General features: G+C 37.0%; 1 protein-coding gene across 1 annotated transcript in view; it reads right to left on the bottom strand.

Annotated features, from left to right (window-relative positions):
• Positions 1-8,035: 8,035 nt before the first annotated feature.
• The window catches only part of LOC139724629 (sterol O-acyltransferase 1-like), a 51,414-nt gene continuing 35,922 nt past the window's right edge, over positions 8,036-23,527 (bottom strand). Inside the window, exons 13-14 of the mRNA XM_071635762.1 lie at positions 18,580-18,725; positions 8,036-12,759 (exon numbers count right to left, since the gene is read on the bottom strand). Of these exons, the coding sequence (XP_071491863.1) occupies positions 12,706-12,759; positions 18,580-18,725 (200 nt within the window). The 3' untranslated portion in view covers positions 8,036-12,705. The remainder of the gene's footprint in view (positions 12,760-18,579; positions 18,726-23,527) is intronic.

The following is a 23,527-nucleotide window of genomic DNA, read 5'->3' on the forward strand; positions in this document are numbered from 1 at the left end:
AACACGATTGCACATTCATCCGATAGTTTTCTCCCCTTTTGGGGGAGTGTCGATAGAACGATGGACGGGGATTTCCTGAGGTGACAACCTTACCTCATGCGTGTCAACAGCGTTCGACTGCTGCTGCTGACAGTGATGTATACCGAGAACCGAATATAGCATCGAGATATGGATGGATAGATGGATTAAGAGAAAGAGCGGTAGAAGTGAGACTGAAACGATGAGCGCGAGATCGATCGATCAATAATCGATCGATCAATCGCAAACAGGACGCAAAGCACGAAGATAACGCATTCATATCATAAGCTTTGAGAGATTTCGTTGCTTTGTTTTGTTTTGTTATTTTACACGAGAGGTATGGAACAGATCGTGACATTCGTGGTTAAATCCACAGGCATGTTTTTAAATGAAAACAGATCCCTTTATCATGCTTCCTATTCAATGCTATAGTATACTGATGGTTTAATAAAGATGAAAAGCGTATTTCGTATTCTTTATATGCTCAGACAACATAATCATTCAAATATTTTGTGGTACTTTTATTCATTTAATTTCATGAAATAATTTTGGTGCAGATTACACTGGTTTTTTTTTCTCTGAAGACCTTGTTTTTTACTCGTCAGCTGAAGAAACCCGGAAGTGGACGGGTAGAGATGAGCTGAGGACCTTTTTTTTTTTCTTTTTTTTTTTTTTGCTTGTTAGCTCATGAAACCCGGAAGTGGGCCCCCACACTTTTGAAAACACTGCGCCGGCCCTGCACTGAAGGGGGGAAACTTGGTGACCGACGAGACGCATGTAGTAAAAGGTGTTATACTGCCATGGGAACTATGAGTGAGAGATTCAAATGTAGAAAGCTGTGTACCCCCTTTAGAATAACCGCTAGAAGTTGGAAACGGGAAAAATTGACAAATTATGATCATTATCAGGAAACTGGTACGTATCAGGTAGTTTAACTCCCCTCTTCTCTGCTAATGATTTTATAATGCACTTCCTCGTTGAACTCATTTCGGTATTTGCTATACTACCAGTACTACCTCCTGACCAACCTTTCTGATCGTATCATTTATATAGACCGTATGTTTCCAACCATTTTTAATCTGTCTGATTCAAAATCATTGGATTCTTTCTCACGACCTCGGAGGCAGAATGCCCTTGACAGCCTGTATATAGAAACAAGTTCTTTGTGGGCAGTAATGGTAGCGATTATAAAGCCTTGAACATTCTATGCTCATCTGGCTGAACAAGTTGAAGTCACGCAATTTCACGTCATCGTGATACGCAGTAACGTTGGATTGTTAAAGCGTAGGCTGGGACACTGGCCAAGATTATTTCACAGCAGAATGGTTTCAATGGTTTTTTTTTTTTTTTGTTTGTTGTTGTTGTTGTTGTTTTTTTTTTTTGGGGGGGGGGGGGAAGGGGGGTGATCTGCACCACTTTTTGATAAAATCCCAAGCCCAACTCTTTGCCCATGCTGGAAATAACACTCAGACTCACCAATGTAGCCAAAGTGTGACCATGAGTGTCTATCATGTTCATAGCTCCATCGTGTGACACAGAGCAGGACTGGTAGTAACATACTTTTAATAATGATAATAAAAATGATACATTTTGAGATTTTACAGACGATGATTTGTAGCAGATATCATGGTGCACAATCAAACAATCACACAATCAAACAAAATATAAAAAATATTCAAAAAATTCTAAAATTTCAAATAAAAAAACAAAATATTCGGCGTACGGAAGTACTTATTTCTTCTATCTATTCTCACTCTTACACATCCATCTACCTTATATCTACCTCTATTTCTCTCTTGACAATGTTTTCAGGCCGGTGATTGCGTTGACAGTTTCTTTCATAGCTCATTCAACGGATTCGAAACAAACCTATAACCCTTCATGACAGCGGGGTGGGCGGGACAAGTATTCACACGATACTTGAATCGAGGGCTTGCACTGAGCATTCTGTGCATTAGTATACATGCAACGAAACTGATTGAACTGGGTGTTGTCGAGAAATAGTGGCACATCAATAACAATGAATGTAAAGATCTGATGGGCTCACTCGTGATTACTTTTCTTCATACTGCTTTCATTACAGTGAACTTGGGCATTTTCTATGGTGTAGATAGTTTCTCACGTGGTTTGGCCTTCCGTGAGATCAGACGATTAACTTGGGGATCCACGTGTTATTATTCATTCATTTATTTTTCATTTTCAACAGAAACATATAGATATATTACAGAAATTGAATACACAGATTTCATCATAATACAAAATAAAGGATAAGTTTACAGAAAAATTGTAAGTATACGAAAATGTTGGAAATGGGGAGGAATGTTAAAAAGCTAGGCTTGTAGGGTGCATTCCCCCTGCACGTAATACAAGAAGTTATATGATCGATTGACTGATATACATGTTTGACGTTGTTTGAAGCCAGTATTTACGTTTATTCAGATTACCATTAATGGAAAATTGAATTTTGGTTGCTAGCGCGATTCTGCCTTACAGGTGTTCAAATCTCTTTAATTTCACCCATTAGATGGAGTGACAAGGTGTTTTCCTTTATTATTCAAGAAGCTCTAGGTACTAATTTGACTGTTACTTGGCCTTGTAGCGTAAGTGTGTAAAACACAAAATTAACATCCCTTCATTGAACATGCAAGTCATGCGGTAATTCTCATATAAAAATGCCGATGCAACTTCTTTCCATATTTTTAATGAAAACCTGCAGGTAGTTTTAAAACTGCACGAATGATGGACGGGGATTTCCTGAGGAGCAAACCTTACCTCATTCGTGTCAACAGCTGCGCTCGACTGCTGCAGACAGTGACGTGCTAAGAACCAATATAATTTATATATAATATATATATATATATATATATATATATATATATATATATACATATATATATATATATATATATATATATATATATATATATATATATACGTAAGTAGAGTGTGAACTGCAATATGGCTGACAGTGCACTCAACTATATAGGAGCCCATGTAGTACAATATATAGTAGGATGGAAGGCGTTGCTTTATTAGTGACTTAGCTGGACAGTCTGTTTCGGCCGAAGCCTCGTCAGCAACTAAATCAGTTTCTTGTTAAAGTACAGTGTAAGACATACGGCTCTGGTGCACTCGAGCAAGCAACAAAAGATACAAAAGATACAAAAAATTCATTATATATATATATATATATATATATATATATATATAATTTATAAGCAACTATGTTTCACCTATCAAATTCAAAATTGAATCTTTTTTCTCCTAACCACCAAAGTGAAACGCCCTTGACAGTGTTCATAGGTGGTAATGATAGATATCATAAAACCTTATATTTCACACTCGTTTGTCTAAATGCACGCAAAAAATTCACGTGATACAGCATTAACATTAATGTTTCGTGTAGACTGAATGGGACACTGGATAAGACTGTCAAAGATAAATGGCTTCCATATTTTTAGGGTGACTTTTCCACTTTTCGATAAAAAAACATGCGAAACACTGCTTGAATATTGGAAAACAGTTACCGATGTAGCCATAGCGTGACCATGGACTTTCCATCGTGCGACAAAGTGCAGGACTGGTAGTTAACATACTTAAAAATGATGATAGAATGATACATTTTGAGATAATATGCAGACGAAGTAGACCAGGACACTGGCTAAGACTGTGTCGAAGCAGGACGGTTCCCATACTTTTTTTTTTTTTTAAAGGGGACGGTTCCCATATTTTTTTTAAAGGGGGACCTTCAACACTTTTCGACAAAATCCCACGCCGACTAAACACTATTTTCATAATGGAAAGCAGTTAGTGATGATGTACATGTAGCCACAATGTGACCTTGGATGTTTAGTTCTATGATGTGATACAGAACATACCTGGGCCCTGTTTCACAAAGCTCTTCGTAAAGTTACGCACGACTTTACGAACGACTTAGATATGGCAAGCCAAGGGGGTTTCCTAATCATTGTTAATTTCAATAGCTAAAGTCGAAATTTTGCAGATGACAATGATTGTTCTTACATTTAACACACGTTTTTTAGTTGAAAGTGTATCCCTCCCCCCTGTAGACGAAATATTGATATACAGTCGTACTTTGTTATGAAGGGTAAGAAAAAAAAGAACACACATATTGCACTTCATATTCCAGTAAAGTCAAGCGTAACTTTGCGAACAGCTTTATAAAACAGGGCCTTGGTAGTTAACATACTTTTAAGACGATACGGTTTTGAGATTTTGCAGATGTTAACCCTATAAAGCCCGAGGGGGGGGGGGGGGGGGGCACATTGTGCCCCCTACCATATTTTCATTCGCCACTCCTTCGCCTTTAATCCAATTTTAACCAAATTTGGTGACTTTCCCTAAAATCTTATTCCGAACATTTTGATGTATAATTTTGCTATATTTGATATTGCTGGTTGCCATGGCAACCATAAACTGACAACCATGTCAAGCAGATTTTGCCTATTTTTCCGTTCCAATTCAAATTAACAATATTATAATGTATGAAATAGCGTTTCATGGCTGAAATTTGCTGAAGAAGTAAAATGTGAAGTAACTATGGCCCTGAAATGTTTTTCCTATTATTTCCTTTGTTTTTCTGTGACAACGGCATAAAACGATAAATATAACAGAGATACTTGAAAATAACAGTATTTTCCAAAGATTGCCATTCTATTTTGTGTCATTCTGATTCCTTCATCGAAGTTATACCTCTGATATCATTTATTTATCACATTATCAATCTGAAAACTTGAAAATCCAATATTATGGGAATATGAAATATAATAACTATGCATTTACCTATCCCAAACAATACATCACAAATCTCATAATGTATTTCTTTATTTTGTTATGAATAGCGCCCCCATGTGGTGACCTTGAGAAATTTCAACCTTAACAAATAATGACCTTTGAGTTGCACATCATTTTTGGCAAATATGAAACAATATTGGTCAATGATAAGACATAAATACTGGGGATAAAGAAATTATACAGAAAAATGTTTTTAGCATATTTCCTATATATTTCTCTATATTTTGGTAAATAGCGCCCTCTATGGGTGACCTTGAAAAAATACAAGTATGCAGTCATGTAGAGTATGAGTTGCCCTACCCATGTGTCAAATATGACGATGAAACATCAAGCAATAACAAAGTTATATGGGGGGGGGGCACAATGTGCCCCCCCCCCCCCTTGGGCCTGGGAAGGGTCAAAATAGCTTGGGCTCTATAGGTTTAATGTAGCCGATATTAGGGTGAACGCAATCAAACAATCGAACAAAACGATGAATCAATATTCTACATACTCTGAAATTCCGAAATAATTGGTATATGCGTTGGGGGTTACGTTTTTTCTTTTTTTTAACACTTACCCCCCCCCCCCCATCTCTCATTCTCTTTCTCTCTTTCTTTCTCTCACTCTAGTTACCTATCTACTTCTCTTTCTCTCTTTAAAGTGTTTTCTGGTCGGTGATTGCATTGGTCTTCTTTCATAGATCATTCAACGGATTCGAAACAGACCTAACCCTTCATGACAGCCCGTGGAATGGGCTGGGCACAGACACATTACTTAAAGCAATAGATTGAACAATCTATGCATTGTAAGTACACTGTATAACAAAGGAGATTGAACTGGGCGTTGCCCAGGAATATTGATATGTGGAGATCTGATTGGCTGATGGTATGATACGCTGAAGTTTCATCTATCTTACTTTTCACTCTGTTCTTTGCTTTGTTTGTTTTGCGCAAACTACGCAAGGATGATTTTTCGTCGGAAGACATCCGGAGAAAGCCTTCTCCGAATGTTGGACATTGCCATTTTTTCGACATTAACGTCCTTCGCAAATCGTCACCGTGCTCCGTGAAGTCAGCTGTTTAGTCCGGTTACAGTTAATTGAAATGTAATTGGTTGCTGGCGCGGTTCTGCCTTAAGGTACTCATCCAACTGTCTTTTATTTCGCCTGAAATAGAGTGGCATTGTGTGATTTAATTTTTCCTGTCATTCAAGAAGTGAATTAGTACCTAATTTGACTCAAAATTGGTCTTTTATAGGCAATAGTGTGTAGAACCCACGTTTCTATTGAACATAATCGTGCGACCGTTCTCAAGTGAAAATGACGATCAATATTTTCCATCTATTATTCTTTTTTTGTTGGGTAACGACCTGCAGGTAGTTTTTCGTTTGAAAGTTGTAAAAATAAACGAACATCATAATAATGAGAGCGATGATACGCATTGTCTTGGATCTGTACTAAGTAATACGGTCAAGATTAAAAGCAGGAAGTAAATTCAGTGTTCAATATTCTTGATAAACGTAGGCCCCTACTATTATTACTATGTATCCTCTCAATCATCACAGCTATCTTTAAGTTTCCCTGCATGTATAAAGGAGGACTACTTATTTGTCGCTGGCTATTTATTTCCCATTGCAACTTCCGGCATAAATGGGAGGGTGGGTTGGGGGGGGGGGGGACGTGATGACCCTCCCATGGCCAGGGGAATGCCCTGAGTATCATAACCCCACCCTACATATGTGATTTCAATGATCTGCTTCAGTTCCACCATCTGCCCGATTGTGCATATTTCTGAGAAAGAAAATATAGAGCATACAAATAAAAATGTAGGTATACACACACATATTTACACAAACAAACAATTATGACAGACAACGACGTAAGTTCAAACGCCCTGAATGATTACTACGTTGGTAATAGTCACCGTGAATTGACATGATTTTTTTAAAACCCAGGTTAGCATTGGGCATGTACTACGTACTCACACACACATAAACGCATGCTAGACACACCAAGGAAACCATTCTGCACTCTGTAACATGTCACATACTGTATCATATTTCAGAATTTATTTTCAGATGGTCGCATCATCATTCAATATATAGATTTACATATTCTTTAAAAAAGTCCAATTTCTTCCTGTTTTAAACACTAAGTTTTGATTACTTCGCACATAAATATCTCATCACATGATGACATCGAAATCACAAGCAGCATAATAAATGTTCATATCATCAATCAACAAACAGTAGATTGGTTATTATAATCATAATTTTGTTCTCATGATTAGGTTTCAAGTCTGATCGACGTTACTTTATCTGCCCAACGATAAGTAGTATCAATCCGAACTGAAAGTGAATTATTAAGTGGATACTTCTGAGCTGTCGTCGTATCAAAATCCAGCGTCAGCCAGTGTGACAATGTGTATCCCGTCATTTGATTGGAAAGTTCGTGAAATCCATTTATGACGGGTAACTTAGTAGGCCTGCCGACAAGTTCGGTCGAATTTCCTCAAATGAGAAATGACAAAACTCTATCTTATACTGTGTACAAATCACAGTTCTTACTGCTAATGCGAAAAAAAGAGTGTCATACCTTTCTAGGGGTGACACATGATACACTTGTACTTTTGATCTTACCTCGTCAGGAGAGAAAGCACAATCATTCAGAATGTATTTGTCAAACTGACAGGTTTACACGTCACACTTGTCTATACAAATCAAGCTCTACCCGATACGAAACTATTCTGCAATGAGGTGTGAATTTTCTTCAATTTGTCTTGCGTATACAGGAATGATCCAAATGTAACCACAGCTTCACTTTCAAGAACGAATATCATTGCTGCACTTATATCCAGGAAGACTTACGGGTCCACCCACTGCCAGCTACAGTACAGAAGCATCCCAGTAAAACTCACACATTGCGAAATCATCTACTCAGTAATACTGAAAGTTAAAAAAAAAAACAGCAACACCACAAAAACACACGCATATACATATGCTGCAACGCATTGTAATACAGAAGCATTTGGTGTTCTTAGTCATATATGACAAGTAATGCTAAAATATCTGGCAAAATAATCATAACTGTGGTCTATGTAGGTCAATGTCGCTGCCCCATTGCATGGTTTTTTGCCGTACTTTCTGCATGACATCGCAAAAACGGGAAAATTTCTTTGCTGCTGCTCTTGGAGGAGCTTGCCGATCCAATGCAACTGGTATATACCTTGGCAGGGCTGCACTACTGATCTCTATACGAGGTGTATCTCGACATCTCATCGGCCCATTCACGCTATACTAGTACTTGGTACTTAGTAAATATCCTCCACAAGGGTTTCATAAAAGGCCTTGACTGGATGTGCGCCAAACGAGTGAAGCCATCACCGCGTCGCCATCTTTGCAGGCACACTCTTTGGAGACCTGCCTACATTTACAAGCAGAGTCTGTCACCAAGATCATGTGATGTCGTGAGCTCCGTATAGAAGTGAATAGGTGATGTGCATGGGAAGATGGCGGCGCGGTGTCTTCAAAGCAATTGGCCTATGTGACGTCCAGATACCTCATATAGAGATCAATGGACTGCACACTTCCAGCGACCATTCATTAATTTCATTGGGTTAATACAACGCAAGGCATTAATAATGTCGGGTCATCTAATCCCTTTGAAATGCGCAACCTGCATACGTATCCATCAGCCCATTACTGATCACTGCCACATTTCAATCACTATATAATACAGTGAGTGCTTCGTCGCCCATTTCAAGTAATCAGCCCTCACCTCGTCAAAAAGCGAGTAAGAATTTAATCAAATTACTCCTCGTGACAACAAAACAATACTGACAAAGATGAACTACGCAGCATAGGATTACCTCTCTTGTATTTCAGTTACTAATTACTCTACCAAACTAATCTCAAAATGTTTCCGCAAGGTCGAGATAATTACTTTGAAATCAGAGCAAATTCTGTCGAAATAAATCTTTCCCATTTCAGTCGGTCAATTTTTCACGCTAAAACCGGAAGCAGATATATCATTTTGATGTACCTTGTAATCTGACTGGACTATACAATCTTGACTCGGTACGAACAGCTTCCGACGCAGCGGAACGCATGTTGAGGAAAGTAGAGCAATTCACGCACAAAATAAGAACAGTATACAGAAAACAAACAACTTTGACTGCCAAACCAAACAGCCACAGTCAACGGCGATGAGCTGTTGAGACTCAGTGGTTGAAACTACAGATTCCCAAATGTAAAGCCCCCAGTTCGAGTCCCCTGGAACCAACAGTAGTTCTCATATGGGCAAGACTTTATCTAAAACATAAAGAAAAAAAATTCCTTACGATTAAGGGAAGAGCCTAATACCCATAGGTTCAGTAGTGGCTTGTTAAAAGTATAATACAACTGCTTTCCCTTTTGCAGCCCTAGATCATGGTTCAAATTTTTAAAACTCAAATTCGACATCGCTTTCAGAAATAGACCTGCAAGGTTTTGAAAGAGAAGTATATCACGTTACTATTCATCAAAGCATTTATCCCATTTCATCCCACGCTCAAATAAATGTACTGTATTTATGGCAAAACGCCATATGTCACCACCAGCTATAGTTTTGTGATATCTTCTACTTATTGCTGGTGCTTATCTTCTATGTATTGCTGGTGCTTTGAATCAATAACTATGCAAGAGTAGATGAACAAATGGGCTTGGTAGTCATCTAAAAGAAATATCACTTTCGTTTTCTGCGAAGTATAATATCCTGAATAGAAACTAAGCTTGGAACCTTATGATGAGAAGGATGTCTCTAAGAGATCAACATGTAATTGTCTGTTACAAAAAATCTAATGCTACTGTGTACTTATCACGCTAGAATGAATTCACTTTGAAGTCTACGTCTGCAATCTACAATGAACCATATCAATAAATTGCCAGTAGAAGCTGCTACAGTTTATGATGATGAAAAGGAGATATGTCTTCATCCTAGACAATTTCATATCTCTTAGGTTTTCTCAATGAAGTGGGAGGCACATGCAAATTATGGAATGAGTATAGCATGAAAGGTGGAATATATCATATACCCCCACTGAACCTTGTTAACACGTGCATAAGAGTAATACATTGTATGCTGACCGTGGTAGTATTTATACAGTTAAACCCATTCCATACTGAATTCTGAAATGCTCATAGACTTAATATGCAGGCCACTAGGTTTCCATATAGAAAGGGTTAAGGCTGAAACACAAAACGTAGTCATGTCATGCAATGGGCGTAGCTCATAACACGCCGACTTTCTAATTATTATGTATACCAAATAAAACATCTGGCGAGTAATTAGCATGTAGAACGTACATACACACAAAAACAGAAATCGTGACATACAGGCTTTTAGACACACTGCAAATTCATTCTCACTCTTCCCATTAGAAATGCCATAAGAGAATATACAGTAGTAGGAGTGCAACTGAAAAATCTGATCAACTATGATTCATTAATGCAATAATCATTATCACAAGATGGTACATGACTCATATCGTACAATAGGTCAAGCACCTACAGCAGTTTTTTTTTCCCATTTACTTTATCTCTCTCTCTTCTTCTCTCACTCTCTCTATCCCCTTCTCTCTTCCAATCCTATTTTGACAGACATTAAAATTACTGACTTGTTGATTATATAGAAAGGCCGCATGGATGTGTAAGATTTTGTTCACAGGCATTCAACTAAACACAAGAAATATTTCAATTTTGCAAAAACGAGAGCAAATTATAATCAACTTTAAAAACAATAAGATATTCATCATCATCATCAACTACACAACTGGCAGAGTACCATGTCTTTCTGATTCTCCAAGATTTTGCACATTGAAATGTATTTCAAACTCTGTAGTTCAGATTGTCAATAAAAAAAAAAAAAAAGGTATCTAGCACAATGCTTCCACCAAGGAAATACACAACACTGCAAGGCAAATATCCTGCAATATTTCATGAAATTACTGGCTGTTGCACTAATATAAAGGAAGAAAGGCCAAGTTGATATGCATTGTTTTGTTTTCAGGCATTCAACCACAAAGAAAAAAATAATTATACGCATATATATTTCAAATTGGCAAAACATACAGAAAATTATGATTAACTTTAAAAACAATATCAAAAGGAATACCAAAATCATCATTCTACACAACGGACTGTGTAACATGTCTTTTTGATTCTGAGAGATTGTGTACCAGCATACTGAAAGATGTTTTACAAATGTCTGTGGTTAGATTGTCATTGAAAAAAAAAAACAAAAAAAAAAACAAAAAGGCATCCATTGATATGCAATCACCAAGGAAATATATATTTTTACTTCCTGAACACCCTGCCCGCATTAATGCAAAATGTTCCTTCAGTCTCAATCATAGGTATCATTCATGCAGTTTTTCCAAGGCTTCAAGGTAGAGATCAAATTTAATGCATGTACCATAAAAATGGGGCTGCTAGAAGTATGGTTTTTCAAAGACGATTTGACATGATTCTGTCAGTAAATATAAGGAAAAAAACAACAATTAAACATATATACATTTCAAATTGGCAAAAGATACAGCAAATTATGATTAACTTCAGAAACAATATTAAAAGGAAGGTCAAAACCATCATTCTACACAACGGATTGTGTAACATGTCTTTTTGATTCTTAGAGATTGTGTAACAGCATACTGAAAGATGTTTCACTAATATCTGTGGTTAGATTGTCATAAAAAAAAACATCCGTTGCTATGCAATCAACAAGGAAATACATGTTTTTACTTCTTGAACATCCTACCCACATTAATGCAAAATGTTCCTTCAATATCAATCATATGTATCGTTCATGCACATTTTCCAAGGTTTCAACTTTTAAGGTAGAGATTAAATTCAATACATGTACCATAAAAATGGGGCTGCTAGAGGTATGTTTTTTCAAAGACGATTTGACATGATTCTGTAAGTAAATAAAAGGGGAAAATGATTTTAAAAAAAGGATTAATAAAAGTCTGAGGCTATTCCATTTTTCCTTCCATTCCCGAGCTGCAATCATCTTCAAAACACTGCACTCAGACCAGATCGGCAAGATTTAGTCAAGCTTCCTCTCTTCTTCTTGAAAGATGGGGGCGGTTGTTACTGTAGTTAGTCACACTTTGGTTTCAACCATTTTTGTTGGATATTCCTTGGAGCTGCATGTGCCACAGGTGTGGCAAACTGTCTCCAGCAGTGATCAATAGTGATGATGTTTTGAGTACGTTTTGCTGCAACCTTAGACAATAAATGCACGAGCAATACATGAACCTACAAAAGTACAAATCTGCTTTAGATCGGTTGTTCTATTTAGTACCTGGTATATCATTACGTACTTGTAATGCCCACTACATCAAGTAGTAAACAATGCCTATTGCACTACTTGCAACAACCTATATAATGACACTGTAGGTATCTATTGCCATTTTGCTGCTTTATAGAAGCCTGTTTCACCTTTGACCTCTACTGAAGAAACTGATGTACAGACTAAGTCTTCTATACATCGGTAGGAAATTCCACATCACTGGAATAAATATAATAATTTGTCATCACACAGACTGTTCCAAATCTTCCAGTGCGATACAAAAGGAAACAAGCTCTGTACAATTCATAATGGCCCTCACGTCCTTTTGCACCTCAAGGGTCACCAGTTGACTCTAAACGTGCCTGACCATAATAAAAGCACTTTTTGGTGATACGACAAGGTTTTAGTGTAAGGACAGTGGTGACATCATTCTCTCGGTATTGCTCGACTCTTCCGCGTCACAACGACTCGCATTCTCGAAGACGAATAAATAAAGGATAATCGGCTCTCGGTTGGGAATGTACACAAGGCATCTGGGTGGCGAGAAACTGAAGACCGTCGTCCTACGACACGCGGCATCCCCACGTCTGTGGCACCAAAAGCTGTAACCACGAATCCTGCGACAAGAACAGCAAGAGGAGATTGTGATGTCTGCATTTATCTGACCTCAGTGTCTTGCTTACAATCTTAACATCGTTTAAATTCTACGTCCAAAAACACAGTGACCAGTTTTTACAGAGGCACACACGTACTGCATTCAAACACAAATCATGAAATCTATGCCTGAGCACTGTAAATTTTGCGAGAACCAAAATTCACGATATTAACATGCACGTGAAAGTTCTAGTTAACACTATATATGCATTGAATGTTAGAGGCAAGTCGCGAAAATTTTATGTTGTAAACAAGGCAAGTGCCAAAATGTGTCTCGCCCATTCGTGTAGAAGAATTTTTTTCTCTAAATCCTGGAAGTTCATCGACCCCGCCTATGACCTTTGACCATCTGGTGACCTTTGAATCCCCAAGGGGCATCTAACAGACAAGTTCAGTCACAAATGGAGATATGGATCAAAAGTTACGAGCCATAATCGAAACGCGCCATAAAAACTTAACATTGGGCCATAAAGGTTTGTTGACCCGTCTGTGACCTTTGACCTTGTGATGAACTTCATCTCCCCAAGGGACATCTACTATCCAAGTTTGGTCACAAACGGACCTAAGGATCAAAAGTTATGTGCCATAAAAACTTAACATTGGGCCCTAGCAGATTGTTGACCCCTCTGTAACCTTTGACCTTGTAGTGACCTTCAACTCCCCAAGGGACATCCAAGTATGGTCACAAACGGACAAATACATCAAAAGTTATGAGCCATTATTGAAACGCGCCGTAAAAACTGAACATTGGGCCCTAAAGTTCATTGACCCCAGCCTGTGACCTTTGACCTTGAGGTGATCTTCATGTTTGGTAAAATGTGTAACTTTGTATAACCACTCTTCCCTCCAAGTTTGATTGAAATTGAAGTCCTAAGTAGAGAGTCATTCAAGTTTTTGTAGCGTTACAGACAGACGACGGACGGACTACGGACGGACAGACACCGCAGGCGATCCCTTAGTCTCCCCGCACCTCCGGTGGGCTCGACGAAAAGGCCTTCGGCTCCAATTCACAAAAATTACATGCCACGAAAATATTGTGTTTTACAGTAAACAATTTTATAGTTGGAAGCACAGAGACATAACTGAGAAGGCAAAAGATTTTTCTAGTAAAAAGTTCTGGATATAATTCTGTATAGCGCATGAATTCATTTTTAGAGACGTCTTCCTCACAATGAGAAATCTTGACATAAGAAATAGATGTTTATATTAAATTAATTTGTATCCTCATCATTATTACTGTATAAATCATGAATATTATTACTTTTATTATTGTCATTATTATTATTACTATTACTATTCCTATTATTATTATCATTATTATCATCATCATCATCATTATTATCATCACTGTCATCATTCTTACTGTCATCATTACTATTATCATCTTTATTACAGTCACCATTGTAATGAGCAGTAGTGTTATCCTTGTCATCTTTGGTACATATCTTTGGTGGGCTCATAACTCTATGAAAGAATGATTGTCTGGTAAAATTATGGCATCACGTTTAAATCTTTTTTTTTCTGCTCAAGTCTGCAAGCTGGTTTCACTAATGGTGTGCTAAAAATTCCTGCTGCTTTCAATGTGTTCCCTTTGCCTGATAGTAATCGGTAAAAAATGATAGCTATGGCATTCTTCATAATCATAGCACACATGTGAAGTTAATGCGTTTTGTAGACAGACTGCCTCTATCATGAGCGGTGCAAATCATTCACAAACTTGTACAACATTCCGTTAAGGGATAGGTATTTGCGATAAGTAAGCAGACCAAGCAGACGGGAAATTATCATGGCAGATAGAAGAAAGCAAGTACTGATTAATAATTGTATGGAGTGAGAGTCTCTAAGTGCACAGAAACAATGGTGGGTAGTCTTGTGACAAGTATAAACCACAAGGCACTTGTCGGTGCTGTAGTGTGCAGTGCTGTTCATATGACAAGGATCTGAAGTATGGCATGTTTTACTTTCTATTACGAAGCACTGCTCTACGCAGACACAGAGAAAGACGAAAGTGTAATTCTTTTGTGACACGGTTTCATAACAAGCAGACTGGGTCAATATTGTTGGTTGCATGATGACAAACTACATTATCTTTACAGCTAAGTAGTTGGGTACTGCAATATATGAATAAATAAATACACTATTAATATAAATGAAGATAGTGATAAAACAAAACGTCAAAGGATATACTGCAATGTCATGTCTATATAGCTTGCTGATCCACAGTCAATAAATCATGCCAATGGCCCTTGCTCAGCTTTTCCTTGTCATTATTAAGGTCATAGAGTCTTTGTGAGTCAGAACCTGTCAATAGAATTAGGCATATGGTGGGTTAACCCTTCCTTTGCCTATGCACTTCACTGTTACTTGTTCATTGACAGGTCGGCCAATGAACGTATAATTTGACCATCATGCATGCAGAGCTGGCCAGAAGACCTACATACATTGTAGATGTAACAATGCCATGCCATAGTCCTGTCTAAAAATTGCAAAGTGATACAGCACAGATACAAACAATGCATTATCCCTATTAAAGGTTCAACATAATTTTGAACGAAAATTTGGGGATGCAGAAATTTAAGATTAGTAGCACAGTAAGGGTTAATGTGCCCAGCAGAAACCTAATCACACTACTCTCTTGGAATTTTGCATTACACTTGTAGTTGAGGCTTGCAGCTGGCATGGTGCCAAGTTTTGAATCCACCAGAATTGATAGAGCACTAAAAAACCGTGTCTCTTCCCTGTTCAAGTTGATCATAAATAAGCTAAGTGACTTTGAGGGACAGTGTGTCTTTTCAGTATATGCATAGTATACAAATGTGTTTCTCTTAAAGTTATTGTTTATAATAATCAGCTTCATATTTCTGCTATTCCTCGCATTTCAAATCAAATAATCACCAAAGTCAAAGGTCTTTTCAAGTCATCTTCTCTTTCAATATATTCTACTGATTTTAATCCCTCAGAAGTCAAATTTTCTCTCAAAGCTATTTCTTTAGTCCAAATAGATTTGACTTTGTAGGCAAGACTGACTGTACAGCTAGTTCTCATGAGCACATTGGAACAAATGACTTCTCCTTCTTTTTTTCAGGTGATCAGGGACTTTACTGGTTTTGCTCATTGTACCAATTTATGGAATTCATCAATCATGTTCAAATAAAGAATGAACTTGCTTATAGAGAAGGTGACAAGAATGGTCAGTCAGTTTGCATTGAATGTCTTAACAAACTTCTTTTTTTTTCTATTAATACATTATTGCTAAATACTGCTATGCTGTGAGGTGCTGTCAGGTGAATGTGCCGGCAAGTATGCCTGTAAGTAAACTTGTGCAAAGTGGAACTAAAACTAGCTTATCATTTCATTTATTTCTGATCATATCTTATCTCTGCAATTGGGTCATAAGTGAATGTCAAATTAGAACATATCAAAATATATATGGTTGAGCATGTCTATTGGTACATAATTATGACTTTTTCTGCTCATGTGCAAAATGGAACTCCAAACTACTAGTAGCTTATCATCTTTTTTATACTAAATCATATGTTATCTCCATGATAGAGCCATAATTATGTGAATGTCAATCACAACATTTCAAAATCATATGGTTAAACATCCTTTCCACAATTACAGTACATTGAAGTGTTTTCCCATCTTGTGATATTTTAAGTTTACAAATAAAATTGTACATGAGTTATCGCAGCATTTCCTAAATTGTTGTTATACATGATAATATGTTCATCTCAGTAGGGTGTAGCTAGATAATTGATTCATCCCAGGGGTGGTGCTAAATAAAGAGTACAAATCTGAAATTTTTCTTCTTTTTTTTTTTTATTCCACAGACAACACAGTGACAGGTTGCCCAAGGTGAAGAATTGTTTTCTCCATGCTATTGAGTTCAATGCTCTGTTAAATTGCCTGCTACATGAGGGAGTGTGGATTGCCATGCTTTAGGGCAGTAATCAATGTATAAATTCTATTTCTGGGAATCCAGACCAATATGTTTTCGCACCCTGCTATTATGTATTTGCTGTGTATTTGCAATCCATTCTTTGCCAAGTATACACCAAATATCTTTGTAATGTCCATTGTCTGTGTTTTCTTTTCTTTTTATTTGAATTTGGTATAAAGTGAATTTGATAGTAAACAATTCAAAATTGGAATAAAAACAAGCAACATCAGTCAAACAAAAAACAGTAGAAATTTCACGACAATCAGGGCAAAAAGAAAAAGGCAATAAAATATTCTTGCAAGCCTTGCTGTTCTTCAATTCACATATTAAAACAAACTGCCTCCAGTGATATCATTGTCATGCAGCTCTCTCTTCCATTTGTTTATTGTTGTTCTTTCATAAATACAGACAAAATAGTGAAATGATTCCATTCTTTTTTTCCCCTGATTTTAATCTACTGTATCATGTTGAATAATATCCCCTTCAAGAAGTCATGATCATCAAAATATTACCACTCCAGAATGCACTTGCAGCTTGATGCTTTTTATAGGATAGGATAATACACAGCCGAAAAATCTTGACTGCGGTCGACCGTTACCGATGTCCGTACGCTTCAATGCACATATTCGCTGCCCGATGCCGTTCATTGCTTTCCATTGTACCCTGGTGGGCAGCGAAATGATCGGGCCACCCATGAATGCCCATGCTACAGGGTCATTTAACTCTTTATGTGCCATGGTGTAAACCCCCTGTGTGCCACATCATTCTGAGATAGCAATGCAGTCATGCTTTGTTTGGTATTAAAAACATTCTGCTTTTTTTTTTTAATCTATGTAAATTTTATCTATTTTTGTTACCCCGGACAAGTAACGAGCAAAGTTTAAGAAAAAAATAAAGCTTTGCTTTAGTGTAAATTGTACGACAAATCTATGATTCTTTTTCTTTCAAATGCAAAGCTACATTATTGTATAAGAGGCATGACGTTTGCTCACAAAACGGTGACAGAAATTTAGAATTTAGGTTTGCAAATCCATTAAAGGACAAGTTCACCTTCATAAACATAAGGATTGAGAGAATGTAGCAATATTAGTAGAACACATCATTGAAAGTTTGAGAAAAATCGGACAATCCGTTCAAAAGTTATGAATTTTTGAAGTTTTTGTGCAGTAACCGCTGGATGAGAAGACTACTGCAGTGTGTGAAAAACTTAGATGTCACATGCGTACAACAATATAAGGACAATATAAAGAGAATTTCACAAAATTTCATCTTATGAAAAAAGTACACATTCCCCCGACTCGTTACCGACAAATGTTATGGGTAATATTATTCCCCCTGCCTTTAGAAAGAGGCAAGTCAAATGCTCTTTTATTATGCGAAAAAAGTGAAAATATGTTGAATTTTCTTTATATTTTCTTTATACTGTTGTACGCATATGACTCACAAGCTGTAGTAGTCTCCTCATCAAGCGGTTCCAAAACAAAAATTTTTAAAATTCATAACTATTGCATCGATTGTCCAATTTTCCTCAAACTTTCACTGATGTGTTCTACTAATATTGTTGCATTCTCTCAATCGTTATGTTTATGAGGGTGAACTTGTCCTTTAAGGACATCCCGTCATGGTCAATCACCACATAAATTGCAAGCTTCATGTAACCTGTAACAGGAATGGAATCGCGAAAATGCTTTCATTGCACTGCGGCATATGGCGATGTATCGATTGTTTTGGGCAGGTTTGTGTGATTGAGCAGAATATGCAAAGTTGGCATGCCCACGACTGAGTCAGGCGTGTGAATGCGGCACATAAAGAGTTACGTTAATGTAACATTTCCACTCACCCTATCGTATTCACAGTAGACCCTGGCGTGCCACTCCAGGCTGTAGAGAACGACAATGAGCCCCATGCCCGATATCAGGGTGATCCACATGAAAATGTTCCAGAACGCCGACGACCGCTCGCCAGCCATTGTCAGGAATAAGGGAACTATGTACAGAGTGGAAGAAGGAAAGAGACCAGAATTGAGGATGACATTGAGTGCAACATGGGGAAATAAAATGCACAAAAATATAGATAGTTACTGATTAAAGCACTAATTGTAGATACCATGTGACCCTACATCACAAAACCAAGAAAAAGTCGCAAGACATGGATTTCTAGTTAAGAGCAGATTCTGAAAGAGCAGACTTTAAGCTTTAAAATGATATACCAGAATTCATTTACATGGACTCTCCTAGCCTATCAAATACTTGAAAGAATGTACACATTCTGGAAAAGTTGAAAGTGAAGAGTGTGTATGAAAAGGTTTTTTTAGAAATGAAAATTACATCTCATCACAATATTCTGCAAAAACGTGTTCTAGGAAACATGTTTGGTTCATTTCATGATCACAAACTTAATAACAATAATGTAGCAGAAGTATTGCTCTCTCACAAAATATGAAAAACACAAGATTGACTTGGTTGACTCATTCTACCTATTTTGAGTCCTCGTGAGTATTTGTTGCTTTTATGATGCAAAGTCACAAACAAGCAGACAGACATACTGGTATACTTAAAACTAGGAGGAAAACCACATGCACTGACATACTAATACACTTGAAGTAATATGATGACTGGGATCTGTTTACATTTGCAGAGTTATGATCGATTGCGCTTCGAAAACTTTTTAATATGAAAGAGGCCCTGTGTCTGAAGAGACAGGAAGAGATCATCAGATCAAAATAAGCCCCAGAACAGCAACAAGAGTTATGAATTTTTTCTGAGATGACATTTCAAATCTACGTAGATGTACATACAACAGAAAGGAAGGCAGTTGAACTGAGATATAGAATACGTGTACATCATAGATCTATACATGTGAAGAGTTTGTTCGCAAAAAGTTCATTTTTGAAGATTTTGAAGTACAGTCTCTGTCACAAAGTACAAAATAATACCTTTTAAATGATACATTGGTCACTACATATAAAGGTACATTTTTGAAGTTATGGTCCACAGAAGCGAAAATTTTCTTATTATTCTCTTTATTTTTCTTGACCTTTAATCGCAAATATCTCCATTTGGCAAATGTGGACTTGTCGGCTTTTGCGAACAAACTCTTTAAGTGTACAATGTATATGAGCTAGCTGTGCATGAGAAATTATTGTACAATAACAAGATATATTGTATGTAAGTACTGTAAAACCAGAAATTTTTGTGCGCATGAAACTTTCACGAATTTCACGAATTTCACGAGAAGCCAAGTTTTGTGAAAGTAAAGTGTATGCAGAAGTATTTGTCAACATACAAGTAGTGCCCTGAATGCCAGCAAACTTTTCCAGACTGTACTAGTGCGTGCACATTTTTTTTTTTTTTTTTGTGGGTTTAGTAGTGTGCAGTCATTTATGTTGTGTGTTTCACATCAACTAACAGTTTGTGTTCCACGATTCTCTCTATTCATGTACAGTAGTGTACTAAAGTACTCATGATTTTTTTCATGTTCCGCGATTTGCGACAGTTTGATGCTATGAAGTATATTTCTGGTTTCACAGTAGTCAGATAGAGGCTCAGTTCAATTCAATGAGAGCTAGAAAGCAAGATACATTGCATATGAGTTGGCGGACACTTAAAAATATAGACACAAGGAAGTGATTAGATAAAAAACAAACTGTGATTGTCTGGGAGACGGAAAGATGCACAGATGGTGTATATAACTCTAACATGCCACATTCATGTTTATCTACCATTGCCAGATGGGTGTAAATTTACAAGCAAATGGCCGAGAGCTACGTGTATGTTTTCGTGAAATCGGCATAAACTCATAGTCTGTGCCTATCGATCATGGTGAATCATATTTATAGTAGACATCACCCATTCCCATATTTGGGTAATTTTTCCCAGGGTCATTATCTTCTTGTTTGCCTTTAACTTGGAAGTCTGTACAATTTTACTGAACAGCCATTCTTGAAGGAATTGTATAGTTTTGGTTAAGACCTGATTTCATGTTTCTAACATTTTTTGGTGAGATAACGAGAAATCTCTAATGAGATATGAAAGAGCATATAATTCTCCGAGGAATTCACCATTTATTCGATGAAAATTGGTTTTGAAGTGGCTGAGATATCCAAAACAGAGCGATCCTAATAAAAGGTGGGACCCACCTTTTATTACAATCGCTTTGTTTTACTTTGTTTTTAGATGTCTCAGCCATTCCAAAACCGATTTTCATGAAATAGAGCGTGAATTCTTCTTAGAATGGTACGCTCTGTGCTATTTCAAAAGTGGTTTCTTGGTATCTCGCAAAAAATTAAAAGCCCAATCCTCACCTCCACCAATACTATACTATTCCTTTAACCTATTAAAGGACAGACTGATTTTGCTGCAACATCCGTTTCCCATAGACATTTGCCCAAGTAAAATAAAATTAGAATTTATTCTCACCAGGTTAAAAACCAGTGTATTGCTTTAGACATCCAAATTTATCCTAACAATATGTTGTCTACAGAAAGCACTGTCCTGTCTTGAAGGTAGAACTACAGACTTTACTGCATTCATAACTTTTCTTTTGCTCATGAGTGTAATAATTATTCAACAGGGCTTTTTTAAAAATTTTTTTGCTGTTTTTTGTTTTTATTTTGATACAGGCAGTATATTTGCTGGCAGTGTATTTGCTGGCAGTACTTACATTCCAATAAACCCACATATATTATGTTCCCAAGTTCATGTTATCCATAATTTTGTCACATGAATTCTCTCTCGGGAGTCGTAAAAAGCATGTGTTCATGAATGGTTGATCCAGCAAAATAGGTATGGACTCTTTTTTGTTTTTGTTTTTGTTTTTGTTTTTTTCACATCCAGTCATATATAGTTTTGTCTCATAGACATGTACATATTGAAACTTCAGTGGATAGTTACATGCTAATCAGACAATGCCTGGATTACTGGAAAAATAGAAATGTTTAATACACGCATGAGACTATCATGTATTTTGTGACAAGCCAAGATTTGCAAAAGTAAAATGCACACCAAAGTGTTTGCCTACAGAATACATTCAATGCCAGTTACTGTAGCAATTTGCAAAAGTTTCATGCTGCCAAAAAGGCCCTCGGCTGTAATTTGTGAAAGTTTAATTGCCACAAATTTGTCATGTTTTACGGTTATGTGATCATGTGATACCTGTAGTCTATTTGCTTTTTTTTTTTTTGTATCACTTCAATCTCGGTTAATAACAATACGCATTTTGACATTTTTTTTTTTCACCATGGGCAGAATATTCTCAAGGAAGATGACATGTTGAAAAACATTTCTGTCTTTATGCTTGTTGCTGATGCTAGCCAACATAGAAAAGTCCACGTTGATGATATGTATAACTCTCCACACACTTTGACTAACCCGTACCTTATGATATATGATGACTTTCATTCTGGGAAACATGGAAATCGGTCTATAATCACTACGGCATGAAATGCTATTTTAGGTTTGCAATGGCAGTTAAATCTTTTTGATGAGGTGTTCTGTATGTTTGCTCCTATGCTAATCTGTCTATCTATGTATTATTACATGACAGAATGTTACTTTCGTGGGCTGCAGAGGTAGAGTGATGTGTGTTTTCTTAAAGGGGAATGAAGCCCAAATAGACATGTAGATTAAGTGGATGCAGCAATATTAGTAGAACACATCACTGAAAGTTTGAGGATATTCAGACAATCCATTCGAAAAGTTCTAAAATTTTAGTGCAGTCATCGCTGAATGAGAATACTTCTACAATTTGTGACATTGCACAAGAAGAACGATATAAAGAATATAAAGCATATACAACAACATTTCATCTTATGAAGGGCACACATTCCCTCAAATAAATTGATAATGACATACAGTGTACGTTAAAGGTACATTGTAAGTCAAGAGCTCCTTCATTATGCTAGGAAAGTAAAAATATGCTTAATTTTCTTTATATCTTCTTCATATGTGACCCTGCATCACAAAGCCAATTAAGTCGCCAGACATGGATTTTTAGTTAACCCATTGATGACGAGTCCCGAGTATACTCGGGCAAGTGTCTGTGGGAAATGCGTGTTATAGCAAAATCAAACCGTCCTCTTGGTTAAGGACAGATTCTGAAAGAGCAGACTGTAAGCTTTAAAATGATTTATAACTCATTTCAAATGGACTCTCCTAACCTATCTAACTATTGGAAAGAATGCTCACACTCTGGAAAAGTGTGAACTAAGAAAAGAGGCTCTCAAGTACAGGGTCTATCTGTCTATTCGAGCATTTCATCTTTAACAAACCGTGCTGGCTGTGTGATGAATGGGACAAAAAAGAGGATGTAAGCCACTGGAGTAACAACAATGAAGGGATTATCAGATTAAGTTGAAATTGAGTATACTCTATTTACACATTCTGTCCATGATTAATGCCAACTTTCAAAGCAGTAGCATTATCCCTTCAAAAGTTATCAGACTTGAAAGTGAAGAGTGTGCAAAGGGTTTTCAAGAAATGAAAAGGGGCCTCTAAGACATACCTGATCTCACTATTCTACAAAAAAGGTTGTAGAAAAACCGCTGAAAATGCACTTTCCCATTCATTTGTGTATGATCCCAACCTTCAGAATAACGTAGAAGAAGGGTAGCTCTTTCGGAAAATATGAAAAACTTGATATTGACTTGGTTGACCAGTTTCACCTTTTTTGAGTCCTCACGTAAAATCAAGGGGTGCGACTCTCTGTTCGTTTTGTAATGCACGGTCACAAATGGTTCTTCACGTGACATCACAAACTCTAGCAGTCTTCTCATCCAGCGATGGTTGCAC

Source organism: Diadema antillarum, unplaced genomic scaffold (assembly GCF_040938485.1).
Source record: "Diadema antillarum isolate AM-2024a unplaced genomic scaffold, OU_Dant_1.0 scf00000224, whole genome shotgun sequence".
Lineage (NCBI taxonomy): Eukaryota > Metazoa > Echinodermata > Echinoidea > Diadematoida > Diadematidae > Diadema > Diadema antillarum.